This window comes from Lipotes vexillifer, unplaced genomic scaffold, assembly GCF_000442215.2.
Source record: "Lipotes vexillifer unplaced genomic scaffold, Lipotes_vexillifer_v1.1 scaffold920, whole genome shotgun sequence".
Taxonomy (NCBI): domain Eukaryota; kingdom Metazoa; phylum Chordata; class Mammalia; order Artiodactyla; family Lipotidae; genus Lipotes; species Lipotes vexillifer.
In genome coordinates, this window is record NW_006783413.1 from 2615071 (window position 1) to 2631654 (window position 16584).

A 16584-nucleotide genomic window follows, 5' to 3' on the forward strand; every position below is an offset into this window, starting at 1 on the left:
AATGAATGTGTGGATGCTAGCCTTGACTCAGGAGGAAAGGGAAACAGGAGCCAAGATGATGTCTGTCCGTGTATGTCACAGCTAAGGGCTTGACTAGAGATTCGACTTAGAGAATTGGAAAGAAAGAGAGGAACTCTGTGACCTTCTGGAGATATGAATGGGAGAACCCATAAGGGGATCTCAAAAAGTGAACAAACTTTGGCCTGACTCCAGACTTCCAGCTCCACGACACTGATAATCTAATTCTCTTTTTTCTCCCTAGCACTTACCAGTTTTTAACATCCTTAATTAATTTCCTTTATTAATGTTTGTCATTTCTTGTCTAGTGGGAGCCTCCACTAGAATATAAGCTTCATGAGGGTAGTCAGTTTTGTCTATTTTGCTACACTCCTATTTCCCCAAGTCCCCCGACCTAAGCAAGCACTAATTCCTTTCTGTCACTCTAGATTTGCCTCTTCTGGACTTTCATATGAATGGGATCATATAACATGTATGTCCTCGGTGACTGGCTCCTTTCACTTAGTACAATGTTTTCAAGGTACATCCATGCTTGACCCTTAACTTTACAGGTAGGAAAATTGAAACTCAGAGAGGGAATGTACTTGACTTGGGTCATGTGTCCTGCTGATGGGGCTGATTGCAGGTGTTCTGTCTCCCTGAAGTGCTTCTGTTCCTGCGCAGGGTGGACCAAGAGCCTTGGCAGCTACAGCCAACTCAGCAATGTCATTTTGCCATCCACCTTTGGGGCTGCCTACAGGGCCCCTTCAAGCATAGCCGTGGTGAGGTAAGGCCTTGCAGATAGTATTATTGTTGGTGGCAGCTTTTTCCCACATTCTTTCCAGGGCTCACTGTCCATCTGATAAAGTAGATGACTTGTGTGACCAGTTTCCAGTCTCCTGGGTCCTGGGGCCCTTAGATCACTAGCAAGAGAAAGGCACAGCCTGGAGCCCCATCGTGCTGACTGTTCCTGCTGCCACCCTGTCGCTCCCAGAGGGCCATGCAGAGGCCATCTGCACTGACCTAGATAAGAGGCTATGCCCTTTCTGAGAGACGTCTAATCCTGTTAGGCAGATGTGAAATCTGGGTGACATGGTGATGCCTTGAACCCATGTTTTCCAAAGGCTTGTTTTTGTACCACATGGAACCCAAGATCGTTTTAGGTGATACAGGAACAAACATTTTTCTTTAAATAGTTGTATATTTACTTTAATGTGTATCAGGAAGAAACCCGTATCTAGCATGATCAGACCCGTGATTTGATGAATATTATCATTTAGGCTGAAGGTAAAGTAGGAGGCGCTGTACTATAGAATCTTTTTATGCAGACTGTGCATGTTACAGGTGTGGTAGTCTGGCAGTTGCTGACATGGTCCCCCTGCCTTTCACACTTTCTCAGACCTGTCATTTTTCTGATAAAGCATCATTTAATCCGAATTCCTTTTAGAAAATTTTATTTATTTATTTATTTTGGCTGCACTGGGTCTTACTTGTGGCACGTGGGATCTTTGTTGCAGCATGCAGACTCCTTAGTTGCGGCATGCATGTGGGATCTAGTTCCCCGACCAGGGATCGAACCTGGGCCCCCTGCATTGGGAGTGCAGAGTCTTACCCACTGGCCCACTAGGGAAGTCCCCTCCTTTTAGAAAATTAATGCAGGTGTGAGAAGCAGCCCATTCTCTCTCACTGAGCTAAGATCACTGTAATGAACCAGGGCAACATCAAACGTTGACATAGAAACGTAAATATGCGTTTCCCTAAAATATTAGCAAATAACTTTTTCTTTTGGCCTAGAACTTCAAGAATTGAAACTGCTTATTGTTCTAGTGTTCCGAGCTTACCATAGCATTTCAGACATCTATAACCTGCATTATTAATTTAACAAATGTTGATTGAGCTCAAGGCATTCTGCTGGACCCTGCAGGGATTGTGAAGAAATAGGATGACTTTCTCCTCCTCTCAAGGAGTTCACTAACTAGGGGGCAAAAAACAAGATCTGAATCCATATGAAGTTAGGAAACGCAAGACAAGAGCATAGACAAGGAAGTCAGGGGCTGAATGGAGGGTAAGACACAACACAATAGCTCTGCGATTGGGGAACCACGTGGTTCATGGTAGACCGGTAGGCAGGAACCCACCCTGGATGTGGTGGAGCTGGAGCTGGGTTTTGAAGGTTAGATAGGATTTGAATAAGTCTCAGAAAGTGAGGATATCATGAACAAATGTACAGGAGTGGCCACCTAGGGCTTTTTTGAGGGACAGAGAAGCATTGGAACAGATATAACGTGATAGGAGGAGGATGGGGCCTTGGGTCCCCTTGGCCACTTGGAGGAAGTTTTTTTTAAATAATTTTTTAGAAATAAATTATTTATTTATTTTTTGGCTGCAGTGGGTCTTTGTTGCTGTGCGCAGCTTTCTCTAGTTGAGGCAAGTGGGGGCTAATCTTTGCTGCGGCGTGCGGGCTTCTCATTGTGGTGGCTTCTCTTGTTGCAGAGCTCGGGCTCTAGGTGCGTGGGCTTCAGTAGTTGTGGCTTGCGACCTCTGGAGCACAGGCTCAGTAGTTGTGGCACATGGGCTTAGTTGCTGTGCAACATGTGGGATCTTCCTGGACCAGGGCTTGAACCCGTGTCCCCTGCATTGGCAGGCGGATTCTTAACCACTGTGCCACCAGGGAAGCCCCGAAGGACGTTCTTTAACCTCTAGAATACTCGGCTTCCTGGTCCTCAAAATGCAGTTATGGATTCCCACCATGCGGGACAGTCATGAGAAGTAAATAACATGCTATCAGTTATACATATGTTAGTTCCCTTCCTTTTCCAAACTTGTCAGGTGAGAAATTGAGTTGGACATCTGGGCAGAGGTTGGATATTAGAGATGGGAAGCACTGGAGGACATAAGAAGGGAACTGATGAGATGATACAATTTTAGAATTGGCAGATTCTTAGAGAAATTCAATGTTAAGATAAAAGAGATAACCAGAGGTTTGGAGACTTGTACAATTCCAGGCTTAATTAGAGTCAAAGTCAGGAAGAGAATTCAGGTCTCCTGACTTTCAGCTCAGTGGTCTTTTCAGATTCCTTAGCTTTGGAACTTCCCGGGTGGTCCAGTGGTAAAGAATCTGCCTTCAATGCAAGGGACACGGGTTCGATTCCTGGTCAGGGAACTAAGATCCCACATGCCGCGGGGCTACTGAGCTCGCTCACCTCAACGAGAGAGCCTGCATGCCACAAACTACAGAGCCCACATGCCCTGGAGCCTGCGCGCCACAACTAGAGAGAAACCTGAGCGCTGCAACGAAGATCCTGTGTGCCGCAACTAAGACCAGACGCAGCCAAAGAAATAAAGAAAATAAATAAATAAAAATTAAAAAAAAAAAGATTCCCTAGCTTTTATCTAGAGAAGTGTTAGAAATGCAAATTCTTGGGCCCTACTCTAGACCTACTGAATTAGAAACTCTGGGGCCCCAGCAATTTGTGTTTTAACCAGCCCTCCAGATGCTGCTAATGCTTTTAGGGAACCAGTGTTTTGGGTTTTACTAAGAAAGAATGGGGGGAAGGATATGAGGAAAAACAGGTTCCTTATTGGAGTTGGATATTACTTACCACCAAGGGAAAGTGGGCAGAAGCGTTAAGCTAGGTGCCAGAGAGAAACTTCTTTTTTTAAAATTGAGTCATAATTCACATACCATAAAATTCAGTCTTTTTAAGTGTACAGTTCAGTGGTTTTTAATATATTCACAAGGTTATACAACCATCACCACTGTCTAATTCCAGAACATTTATCACCCCCAAAATACACCCCTTACCCATTAGCAGTCAATCCTCACTTCCCCTTTCCCACAGCCCCTGGCAACCACTAATCAATGTTCTGTCCCTATGGATTTGTCCATTCTGCAGATTTCGTATAAATGGAATCATACAATGTGTGGCCTTTTGTGTCTGGCTGCTGCTACTTTGTGTAATGTTTTCAAGGTTTATCCATGCTGTAGCACGTATCAGGACTTCATTCCTTTTTATGGCAGAGATGAACTTCTTATACTTCAGACTTTTGTCTCAGATTTGATCATACAACTGAGCTTTACACTCACTCAGAAAAAGAGGTTTCTCACGGGCACATTTGCATAGAGCTTTATAGTTTTCAAAGAATTGTCACAACATAATGGAATGTAAACCTTTCACCAACCCTGGAACACAGCTGGGCAGGGATCATTGTCATTGTTCTTACAGATGAGAAAACAAGCCAGAGAGGGAAGTGTTGGTGCTCGACCAGTGTACTACTGTGCCCGCTCACTGAAGTGCAAGTAGGAATTTGGTGGATGACAGGCAGGGCATGTGGACTAGGCAGAGGAAACAGCATCTACAGAGGCATGACCGTGTGAGAAATCAGGGCCTGTCTGGGGAACAGTGGATAATTCAGATCTGATGGTGTGTGCAGTGTGAGGGAGATGAGACAGACAGGTAGGCAGGGGGCAGATCACAGAAGGCTTTGACTGCTGCTCCAAGGCTGGGAGGGAGGCAGTGGGAGGGAGTGGTTGAGTCTAGCTCCAGAGACAAGCAAGCTAATCTGATTGGGAATTCCAGTTCTGCCACTTTCTTGCTATGTACTTTTGGCCAAATTACTTAACTTCTTTATGCCTCAGTTTCCTTTTTGTAAGTGAGGATTGTAATAAGCATTAAATAAGAAAACACATATAAATTACTTAGCCCAGTGTCTGGCACATAGTAAATGATAGCATGTTAATGTAGTTGGGTCTTTAATATTATTGTAATTCTTGTACTCAGATGTTATCCTAAAGATGAAGGGAAACCACTAAAGGATTTTAAAAATAAAAGTGACATGATTAGAATTACATTATATCATTTTGGCAGCCGTATGGAGGATAGATTGATGGAGGGTAAGTCTAGAAGCATGGAGACTGGCTAGGAGATTATCGTATTATTTCAGACAGGATCAAAGTTTGAACAATGGCTGTAGCACTAAGAAAAGAGAGTTGGTGAGAGATTAAGGTAATTGATAGCAAAGGCAATAGAACGTGGTGACTGACTCACTGTGGGGCATGAAACAGGGGGAAAGAGGCAAGAATGATTTTTGACTTGGGCAGTTAGAAAAATTAAATGGTGGTCTCCTTGAATGAAATATTCCACCTTGGAGGAGAGGACTTGAGGAGCAGGACAAAGAAAGATGGTGAATTCTGTTTTAGATATGACTGGCTCAAGTGCTTGTGGGACATCTTGGTAGAGATCCTAAAGAGGCAGGTGATTCTCAAAGCACCTGAAACTGGGGGAGTAAATGACATCGCCCGTGGGGAGTGTTTAGAGCAGTGAACCTCAACCTTTGTTATACGTTGGAATCACCGGGCGGGGTTGTGGGGCGGGGGGTCTTTAAAAACTACCAGTGTCTGGCTTGCACCTTCAGACATTCTGATTTGATTGGTCTAGAATGGGATCTGGGATTGTTAAAAGCTCCCCAGGTGATTCTAATGTGCCATGAAGTTTGGGAACTACTGGTTTAGAAAGAATAGGTGTCACATTTAATTAGATAAGAAGGGAGCTGAGAACAGGAGCCTAGAATTAGATGATGGAGGGGAGAGGAGTAGCTGGGTAGGTGTAGTCTGAGAGGCGCGAGGAGAGTGAGGAGACAGATGTCACAGGAGCCAAGGGAGGAAGGTCAAGACATTTTAACATTTATGTTAGTTTAAGAGAAAATGCTAATTTGGTGATTTATTTTCTCTCATTATTCAAAAGGCTGGATGTTTGCCATGCATTTTGGTTTCTCGTTTGTGGTTTTTTCCTTGCGTCATCAGTTGGTTTATATCCTCAGACCTTGGGTATATTGGAGATTAAATGTTACCTATAGAGGGAGAGAGAGAGTTTGTTTGTTTATTACTGGTGTGTAGAAGTTCCATGCAAAAGTTGCATTTTGTGTTCCGTTCATTCATTTGTCATTTATTCACTTAACAAACACTAAGTTTATTGAATATCTATTTATGTTGGGAACTGGAGATACAAAGATGACTAAGAGAAGAAACCCTGCTTTCAAGTTGTTTATGATCTGGTCCAGGCCAGCACACAATTTGGATCCATTTCACCTCCTAAATCATAGACTCTCAGGCTTGGAAGGCACATATTGATCTAATCCCCAGCCAATTTTGACTGTCCCTTATAGGATCCCTGATCTGCTAATATCTTTTGTATTTCTTGCACACCTCAGTGATGAAAAGCTCTCTCCTCACCTAGGTAGCCCAGTGCCATTTTGATAGCTCTGATTATGAAAAGTCTTTTACAAGATGGACAAAATGGTTAAATGTTAAAGCTAACTCCATGGGTGCATGGAGATTCATGATTCTATTCGGTCTGATGTGTGTATGCTGTAAAATTTCCCGTAAGAAAAATTAAAGAGAAAAGATGTTTACATTGAATCGAATTTGTCTTCTTGAACTTAGATAAATTTTTACTTTAGGTTTCATTCAGAACAAGTCCAGACTCCTTTTACACATATAGTCCTTTTCAATACTTGTGATTGTCTATAAAGTCTCCTAAGTCTTCACAACTTTATAATTTTGCCCAGGTTATTTACTATCTCCGATATGTTGAAATTGAGGCCCATATGCAATCATGCCACCTGTAGGCACTGGTGGTTTAAGTTCCTTTGCTGTATTTATCTCTCATTTCTCTTTCATGTTGCATCACACTTGCTGGCTACTATAGTGTTGTGATGAACACTGTAATTTTATTTTCCCTTTTAAGTGGAATGCTTTTATATTTCATTCTAAAATAATATTGAGCTGCCTGGTATTTCTGTTTTTTTTAATCAAAACAAGGAGCCTAAATTACATGGAACGAATGATTTTGCAGCATATTATGATATGCTCACCTATTTTGTTATTTTTTCTATTTATAAGCTAAAACATATTAATAGTTTTCCTTAAATTGAACCTTTAATTCTTAGGATAAATCCAACTTGATTATGGTGTATTATCCTTGTACTGTGTTGTTGCTGGATTTTGCTGGAGGTAATTTTTTTAATTAAAAAACAAGTTTATTAAGAAGAATTTTTATAGTACACAAAAGTCGAGAGAATAGTAAAATGAACTTTAAATACCCATCTCCTAGCTTCAAGAATTATTAACATTTTCTGGCCAGGATCTTGTTTAGGAATTTTGTATTTCATGAGTGAAATTGTCCTCTATGTTACTTTTTAGTGTAAGCTTTGTAAGATTTTAAATTCAGGACTACCTTTGCATTATTAGAAGAACTTGGTAGCATGCTATGATTTTTCTTTGTTGAAGAATGTTATCTATTAATTTTTAAAATAAATTTATTTATTTATTTTTGGCTGTGTTGGGTCTTCGTTGCTGCGCACGGGCTTTCTCTAGCTGCAGTGAGCGGGGGCTACTGTTCGTTGCGGTGCGCAGGCTTCTCATTGTCGTGGCTTCTCTTGTTGCGGAGCACGGGCTCTAGGTGTGCAGGCTTCAGTAGTTGTGGCACGTGGGCTCAGTAGTTGTGGCTCGCAGGCTCAGTAGTTGTGCACGGGCTTAGTTGCTCTGCGGCATGTGGGATCTTCTCGGGCCAGGGCTCGAACCCGTGTCCCTTGCATTGGCAGACGGATTCTTAACCACTGTGCCACCAGGGAAGCCTTGTCTATTAATTTTGAGACAGAGTTTGAAATAATTCTCTGATAAACACAGCAACCTTCAAGTTCTGTGTGGATTTTTTAATAAATTTTTGAAAAATTCACTTTCAGAATTTCTTCTGCAGTTATAGATTTACTCAACGTTTTAATTTTAGTTCTGGTTCTTTGCTTTGCGGGGGGGAAAGGTGTTGAACTACCTCAGTTTCCTGGAGCTGATCGGCCTTAGGATAGCTGCAGATAGAAGTAATTTGTGGAAACCATAGAATAAATGAGCCAAATACACTGACCACCTTGCCAAGCATCTCTTACCAGCAGGCAGAGAACAGAAAGGGGGTTGACCCTTTCCTGAGGTAGGGGCTGCATCTTACTCATCGCTCATTCTTGGTCACCTGCACTGAGTGTTTTTTCTTTTTTTTTGACATCTTTATTGGAGTATGATTGATTTACAATGGTGTGTTAGTTTCTGCTTTATAACAAAGTGAATCCACTATACATATACATATATCCCCATATCTCCTCCCTCTTGTGTCTCCTTCCCACCCTCCCCATCCCACCCCTCTAGGTGGTCACAAAGCACCAAGCTGATCTCCCTGTAAGTGTTTTTTTCAATGAATGTATGTTTAGTGAATTAAATTTATTTTTAAACAAATGGAATCTTCAGCACATCCAGGAAAGATCAACGTCTTGGATTCCCAGAGGCTACAACCAGGGTGTTTCATTGGTGAGAATCCTATTTTCACGTTTCAGTATGGGTCTTAGAATCTTCTCCTTTTAAAACCCTACGTGGAAAGTATTTCTTCCACTATGTCCAAGGAACTGGTCTAGGAAAACCCCTTCACAGGTATGAATGCACTTACATACCAAAGGGTTGATATGGAAATCTTGGGAGACACCATTCTATGAAGCTGACCTTGTTACCCAGGAGTCTGCCCCTCAGGAAAATTGAAGGACTTAACAGGAAGACTCTAGAAAGATGCATTCCAAATATATCTTCCAAAACCACCCATATTACTTAGCTTATCTAAATTGTGTACAACATGTATGACACTCTCTCGTGTTTTTCCCCAATGTTTGTCTTTACTCATTTCTCATTTTGTTAATAATAACTTGTATCAGAGTGGTTTACTGTTTTTCTCAATCTTTAAGAACCCACATTAATTTTGTCTTTATTAAGTGAAACTTTATTCTAATTTTCCAGTTTATTTCTGCTTTTATTTTGATTTTGTTCCTTCAGTCATTCAACAAACATCTATTGAGCCTATGTTATAGGTCCTGAGAGAGAATTAAAAGGGATAAGACATGTTCTCTATGCTCAAGTTTCTGACAGTGTAATAAGAGGAAAAATAGTGAAAGAAAAAAACCACTAAACTGACAAAAGACCTTCACTAGTAGGTTAAAAAAATCACAGAATGGGGCTTCCCTGGTGGCGCAGTGGTTGAGAGTCCGACTGCCGATGCAGGGGACGCGGGTTCATGCCCCGGTCTGGGAAGATCCCACATGCCGCGGAGCGCCTGGGCCCGTGAGCCATGGCCGCTGAGCCTGCGCGTCCGGAGCCTGGGCTCCGCAACGGGAGAGGCCACAACACTGAGAGGCCCGCATACCGGACAAAAAAAAAAAAAATCACAGAATGACTCCCAGAGATATCTTTCAAGAACAGACTCTTGTAAAGCTTTTACATTCCCCAGAGAGAGTTACAGCCTGCATCTGTAACTAAATAATATGCTACAAAGCATATGAACCTAATCTTTTTCAAATTATCATATTCTTTTCCTCTTTTACTTTTTTTTTTTTTTTTTTTTTTTTGCGGTGCGCGGGCCTCTCACTGTTGTGGCCTCTCCCGTTGCGGAGCACAGGCTCCGGACGCGCAGGCTCAGCGGCCATGGCTCACGGGCCCAGCTGCTCCGCGGCATGTGGGATCTTCCCGGACCGGGGCACGAACCCGTGTCCCCTGCATTGGCAGGCGGACTCTCAACCACTGTTCCACCAGGGAAGCCCGTCTCTTTTACTTTTAAAAAAAAATTTATTTTATTTATTTTTGGCTACATTGGGTCTTCATTGCTGCACGCGGGCTTTCTCTAGTTGCGGTGAGCAGGGGCTACTCTTCTTGCTGCATGCAGGCTTCTCATTGCGGTGGCTTGTCTTGTTGCGGAGCACGGACTCTAAGAGGTGCACGGGCTTCAGTAGTTGTGGTGCGTGGGCTCAGTAGTTGTGGCGCATGGGCTTAGTTGCTCCACGGATCTTCCCGGACCAGGGCTTGAACCCGTGTCCCCTGCATTGGCAGGCGAATTCTTAACCACTGCACCACCAAGGGAGCCCTTTTCCCCCCCTTGTAAAACTGATTTTAAGGCTGATTCTTTAGTCTTTGACATTTAAGAACTTGAGCTGATGTGTAAGGAACCTTCCTTGAGGCATATATCTGAGAGCTGCTTTTTGTGCTCTTTATATTTGAAACATATTTTCCAGCTCAAGAAATTTACCTTTAATGCTTTCTTTGATTACAATTTTGTGCATTCCTTTTCTCTTTTCTCTGCTAGCTCCTATTATTTGTAAGTTGAATACCCTCAATCTGATTGTAGCTGACAGTTTCACTTAAATTGCTATCTGTTTTGTTTTTGTAATTTCAATTTAGTGTAAATGATTTTTAACTCTTCACTTTCTCTTCTATCCATTGCTGCCTCCTTTGATGTTTTTCATTTCTCATTAGCAGTTAATGGTTTCCTGAAGTTCTTTGTTATCACCTCTTGTATCCCTTTTGAAGGGTTTTGAAGGTTTTGAAGGATATCTTAATTGTCTATTTACTTTGTAAGATAGCTATCACCCTAATATATTTGGTCCTCTTCTCCTTTTGCAAAATATTTTGAGTTTGTTTCTACTTAGTATTTTGTTCCAGACAACCAGAAGTGTGTTCAGTTTGAGGATTCACACTCTTTAAGGGATTTTGCCAAATTGGTGTGTGTCCACAGGAGGGTGATCTAAAGTGATCCTGTCTTATGAAGACCTGGTGAAGGAACTGAGGATGTTTAGTCCAGGGCAGAGGAGGCAAGATTGCTATGTTCAGGTCCAGAAAGACTGATGTATAGAAGAGGGAGATGATTTATTCTGGAAGGTGCGCTGGTGGTGGGGCGAGGAAGAGTGCTCGGAGGGCAACATTACTGTGGAGGACTGAAGCTGCGGAGATGGAGATGGAGGTGTGGAATTTAGCTTTATGTAAAGCAGCTGGTCTAACAATGAATGACAGAACAATTAGATGCTGGATGACTTCTTGGCAGTGGGATTGTAGAGAAGATTCAAATGTTTGGGAATTATTTGGGCCCTTATTTTCTTCCATTGGCTCAGCAATCCAGATGCAAATATTAAAACCATTAGCAGGTCATTTTCTTGACTTTAAACTGTCCTGCTCAGGCTTTGCTGAGTCAGGGAGCACTTATAATGGCTTGGCTGATGTCATTTGTTTGGTCTTTGGGGATTTCTAGATGAAGGCATGTCCCTGCCCACAGTACAGGTATATAATGCAAATTAATTCTTTTAATTAGAGCCATATATGTTTACAGAAATCAATTAGCTAAGCTGTATTTGTGTTTGTAATAATCCCCTGTAAGTAACCACTGCAGTTTGATGACCTTCGAAAGGAATGGAAAATCATTATGGATGAGTCTGAGATCCTTGGCAGCACTGCGGTCATTTGGAGATTGAAACAACGTAGTGGTCAGAGATTTTGTATCTTCCAGAGATGTGGTGACTTCAGGAGTTCCAGCTACGCCAGAGGATGTGGGTCTTTGAGTTTTGAGACAGAGCACAACAAATATCATCTTGTCTGCTTTTTAGATCTAGTAGAGACCTCAAGTCACATGGATGGAAAAACTGCAGAAGTCATCTGGTACAGTGGACCTTACTCCACTGTAAGGTCCCTTCTACATCCATGCAGAGTTAGTTATCCAGCCTCTGCCTGACCGCCTTCAGTGACCAGGATCTTGCTAATTCTTGAGAAAACTCATCCTGTTCTTAGATCACTAGGAACACTAGAGAGGTCTAGCCTCAGCCTGAGCTGGAGTCTCCCTCTCTGTGGCATTCCCCCATTAATCTTGGCTCTGCACCCCAGAAACGTATGGCATATGTCTCTTCTACCTGGTGGCCTTTTGGCCACTTGTGAACCATGATCATATAGGCCACCTCCAAATCTTTGCTGAATAAACATTCTCTGATTTTTCAGTGAGTCTTTATATGACTTGGTTTTAAGTCTCCTTAGCATCCCAGACCCCTACAGGAAGGTGCTGAAAGTGTGATGCTCAGACATAAGGCAAACCAAGTTAACCTCCATATCCTATAATTGCTAGCTGACTCACTCCTGTTAAGGGCCTGACTGAGGCAATTGATACTTGAAAACAATATGCTGTAGGCTTTACTGGACATTTATTTTTGTATCCTTTGTGATTAGTCTCTGTGTTGTCAGGACACTAGAATCTACATTCTTGACCATCCCTAGTAAGTCTCACAGAAATATGATGTGGTTTTGTGTCCTTGGCAAAAGGACATTAAGTAATCCTTATTATAAAAGAGCTTTTGCAATAACAAGAAGGCAGACATTCTAGTAGAAAGATAAGGAAAAACCAGAAATAAAAAAGTAGCAAAAGGGCTTCCCTGGTGGCGCAGTTGTTGAGAGTCCGCCTGCCGATGCAGGGGACACGGGTTTGTGCCCTGGTCCGGGAAGATCCCACATGCCGCGGAGCGGCTGGGCCCGTGAGCCATGGCCGCTGAGCCTGCGTGTCCGGAGCCTGTGCTCCGCGACGGGAGACGTGCCCGGTCCAGGAGGTTCCCACATGCTGCGTAGCGGCTGGGCCCGTGAGCCATGACTGCTGAGCCTGCATGTCCGGAGCCTGTGCTCCGCGGGAGAGGCCACAACAGTGAGAGGCCCTCGTACCACACACACAAAAAAAAAAGTAGCAAAAAAGAACCATAAATGGCCATAGTGCATAAAAAATGTCCAGATATACAAGTAATCAAATAACTTCAAAACTATTGATATAGTGAGCTCTGATCTGGAAATATGTCTGTGATATATTCACCAGTTAAAAAATACAAGATCCAGACCACTGAGCATAGCATGATTGTATTTTTGTGGCCTATATATTTTAATATACATAATATAGGTCTTTATAGATTTAGGGCAAAGTGAGAGTGAATACCCACCAAATTGTTAACAGTGATAATCTCTGGGAACTGGATTGGTTGTTTGAAGAAAGATACTCAATTTATATAATTTTTAATGTGATGGAATTATATGTGACATTTACTTTTGTTTTCTGTATTTCTCAAGAAATATATATTTAAACTAATAATTAGATGCTACTTTCCATCCCATTAACAAATATTTTAAAAATAATATCCAATATATATGAGAATGTGGATTGTATTTACTTTTGTCTTCTGTATTTTTCAAAATATAAACATTTAAATCATACGTAGGCACTATTTTCCATCCTGTTAGCAAATATTTTTTAAATGATAGTATTCAATATTTGCAAAGGTCTGTCCTGGCAGGAGTGCAAATTGGTACCTTCTTGGAAGCAACTTGACAGTACACATTCCAAATTCTTAAAAATGAACATATTCTTAAATCCAGTAATTTCATTTCTAGGAATTATTCCAAGAAAATACCTGGGAAGTAGCCATTTACCATGAATAAGCATATTCATTGTAAAGCTTTCATAATAGTGAAAAATTGGAAACAGCACAAACATCCAATGATAGACTTATTGAATAAATTATGATATGGCCAAAGAAAATAATACTATGTAGCAATTTAAAATGATATAAATGTGGGCTTCCCTGGTGGCGCAGTGGTTGAGAGTCCGCCTGCCGATGCAGGGGACACGGGTTCGTGCCCCGGTCCGGGAAGATCCCACATGCCGCGGAGCGGCTAGGCCCGTGAGCCATGGCCGCTGAGCCTGCGCGTCCGGAGCCTGTGCTCCGCAACGGGAGAGGCCACAACAGTGAGAGGCCCGCGTACCGCAAAAAAAAAAAGTGAGCTGTACAGAACGGAAGACAGTATTCAGGTCTGCTGTCCCCATTGTAGAAAAAAGCTAGACTGACACATCCCTTGATCTAAATGGAATTTATTTTTGGTTGCAGCCTATGTTTTACACCCATTAATTTGTATTTGTCTGCCATTTGATGAAGTGTATGTCTCCGGGTTTCTAAAGTGATGAGTTTGGGTGTCCTGCTTTCATTTTTATATAAAAATGGTTAGTGCACTCCTAGTATAGATCCCACTATTATTCTGCTGATTACTGATAGATTCTAGTTGCTAATATTTTATTTGGGATATTTACTTTGATATTTATAAGGGAGATTGTATTTTTGCCTTATTGTAGTGTTTTTATCAGAATTGGTATCAATGTTATACTGACTGATTAAAAAGAATTTGGAAGATTTCCTTCTTTGTGCGCTAGAATAGCTAACATAGCATTGGGGAAGATAAACTAAGCTGGCTAGAAGCAGCATGATATCCAGGATTGGATCCTGGAACAGAAAATGAACATAAATGGAAAAACTGATGAAATCTGAATAAAATTTGTAGCTTAGCTAATATTAGTGTACCCGTGTTAATTTCTTAGTTTTGACAAAGTTACAATGATTATGTAAGATGCTAAATTAGGGAAAGCTGAATGAAGGGTATATTGGAACTCACTGTATTATCTTTGCAACGTTTTTACACGTCTAAAATTATTCCAAAATTAAAAGTGTCTATTTAAAATAAAACAAAACAATTGTCAGGGTGAGCTACATCTTATAGATTTGTAAGAATTCACCTTTGAACCTGTCTGCCTGGAATTTTTTGGCATGTGATCTTTAACAATTTTCTCTTCTATGGTAATTGTCTTTTTAGATTTTCTATCTCTTCTAGGGTCATCTTATATCATTTATATTTTCCTTGAAAACCATCCATATTATTAAGGTTTCCAAATGTGTTTGTGTAGTGTTAAGCAACATAATCTCTTATAATTCTTTTTTATTTTCTCTGTATCCATGGTTATTTCACAATGTCATATCTTATTTCGTGTGAATATTTATTGGGTTGTGAAATTAATTGTGTAGTTGAGACCAGTATTTTAAAAAGTAAATAGAAAAATATAAATATATATTGTTTTAGGAAAATTTAATCTCAAGCATATATACTATTTTTCTTGGTAACCTGATAATATCTATCAAAGCACAAATGCTTATAAATTTTGACCTCACAATTCAGTATCTGGAAACTTATCCAAATATATAATTGCATATGTGCAGAAATGATATTTGTACTGCATAACTCACTGTGGTATTATTTACAATAGCAAAGGATTGGCAATAACCCAAATGTCTATCAAGGGAAGACTACTTTTTAAATTACAGTATATTCATACAATGTAATACTCAGTAGCTGTCAAAAAGAATGAAGAGGCATTCTTTGTATTCATGTGGAAAGATATCAAGGAAGAAAGCCTGGTGCAGAACAGTGTGTATCGTGTACTATCCTTTGTGTTAAGAAGAGGACACATAAAATCTATATTTGTATTTGCTTGCATAGGCATACAGAAACTCTGGAAAGACAAATATCTCAAGTAGGAGAGCAGTGATTATGCATGGGTGTGGAAACTGAGTGGCTGGGGGAAGGGAAGGATAGAGAGGAGACCGTTCACTGTACAAAAATCTTATTTTTATTATTATGGTAAGAATGCACTTAACGTGAGATCTACCCTCTTAACAAATTTTTAAGTGCACAATACAGTAACTGTGTATCCTTTTTTGTTTTTCTTTTACAATCTGGGGTTTGAATTATACAAATTCAAAATTACCTATTCAAAACTTAGAATTTCCTATTCAAAAATTATATATAAAATATTGAGCAAAAGAAGCAGCACTCCGAAGAGTGGGCACAATGTGATTAGAATGCTTGCATGTCCATGCAGTTCCTGATGCAGTTCCTGATGCAGGCAAGATGGAGCTGTGCCGTCCAGGGATGCACACATAGTTGAGGTGGCGGGGGGCAGTGTCACACAGAAGGTGTATCTCTGACAGTGTGTCATAGTCACAGTTTGAGAAGCCTTATCTATTTTATTCCCTAATCCTTACGTTGAACCTTTTAAGATGTAAAACCTATCTGTGTACCACAAGACTGTGGACTCCTTAGGGCAGAGGGCTGCTAAAGTTGTTCACTCTGTAGACACTGAGCACCTGTGTATGTTAATTTCAGATAGAGAGCCCTAGTGATTTGATCAGCATGTCTTAAAATTGGCAAATACAGGAAGCATCATAGTGATTTGTCAGAATCCTCTTCCAAATATTTTGGTTAAGCTTCTTAAGAAAACTCTTCTTCCTTTCAGGTAAATGGAAATGCTGGAGACCAGTTTATTCCAGACCCGGAAAGCACATAGAATAGAACAAATGGTGGCAAGATGGCTCCGGCGCTCCCGGGACAGCTCGGCCCGGTAAGGCTCCTGGGTTGGCAGAGATTTCTGTCTGTAAGGGTTCGGTGTCCCCGTGGGAGGAAGTTTTGCAGTCTTGGCAGTGTCTGGGGATCACTGTCTCCGGCTTGCTTTGTTCTTAACACCCTGTGATGGAAGAAGGGTAAATGGGTCAGCAATTTCGCTGGAGTGCCTTTCTCTCTGTCCCTTTCCAAATCCTCCCCTGCATCCTTCAAGGGGCACCCACAGACACACAGAGATACTCACACCAAACTCATATATGCATTTACAGAGACACGCACATTCACTCACAGATGGACTTAAACACACTGACACACTCATACCCACATACTTGCACACATGTGCCTATACACTCTGGAACACACACTGTTTTGAATCCACACTCACACATGATCACTGTCCCTGTCTCTGGCTGTCTCACACACGCCCCTTGTCTTAGTACTTGATGTCAGGCAATCTGCTGTTTATACTCTTTTCCTGTCTTTTTTTA

The 16584-nt window shown here is 41.3% G+C and overlaps 1 protein-coding gene and 1 non-coding gene across 2 annotated transcripts in view; one reads left to right on the plus strand and one right to left on the minus strand.

The window, feature by feature from the left end:
• Positions 1-1554: 1554 nt before the first annotated feature.
• TRNAG-CCC (transfer RNA glycine (anticodon CCC)) lies at positions 1555-1627 on the minus strand. Its single transcript has one exon. It is a non-coding gene; the product is annotated as a tRNA-Gly (tRNA).
• Positions 1628-15996: 14369 nt separating this feature from the next.
• FRMPD1 (FERM and PDZ domain containing 1) overlaps positions 15997-16584 on the plus strand; it is a 46730-nt gene continuing 46142 nt past the window's right edge. Inside the window, exon 1 of the mRNA XM_007456009.1 lies at positions 15997-16097. Coding sequence (XP_007456071.1) covers positions 15997-16097 — 101 coding nt within the window. The remainder of the gene's footprint in view (positions 16098-16584) is intronic.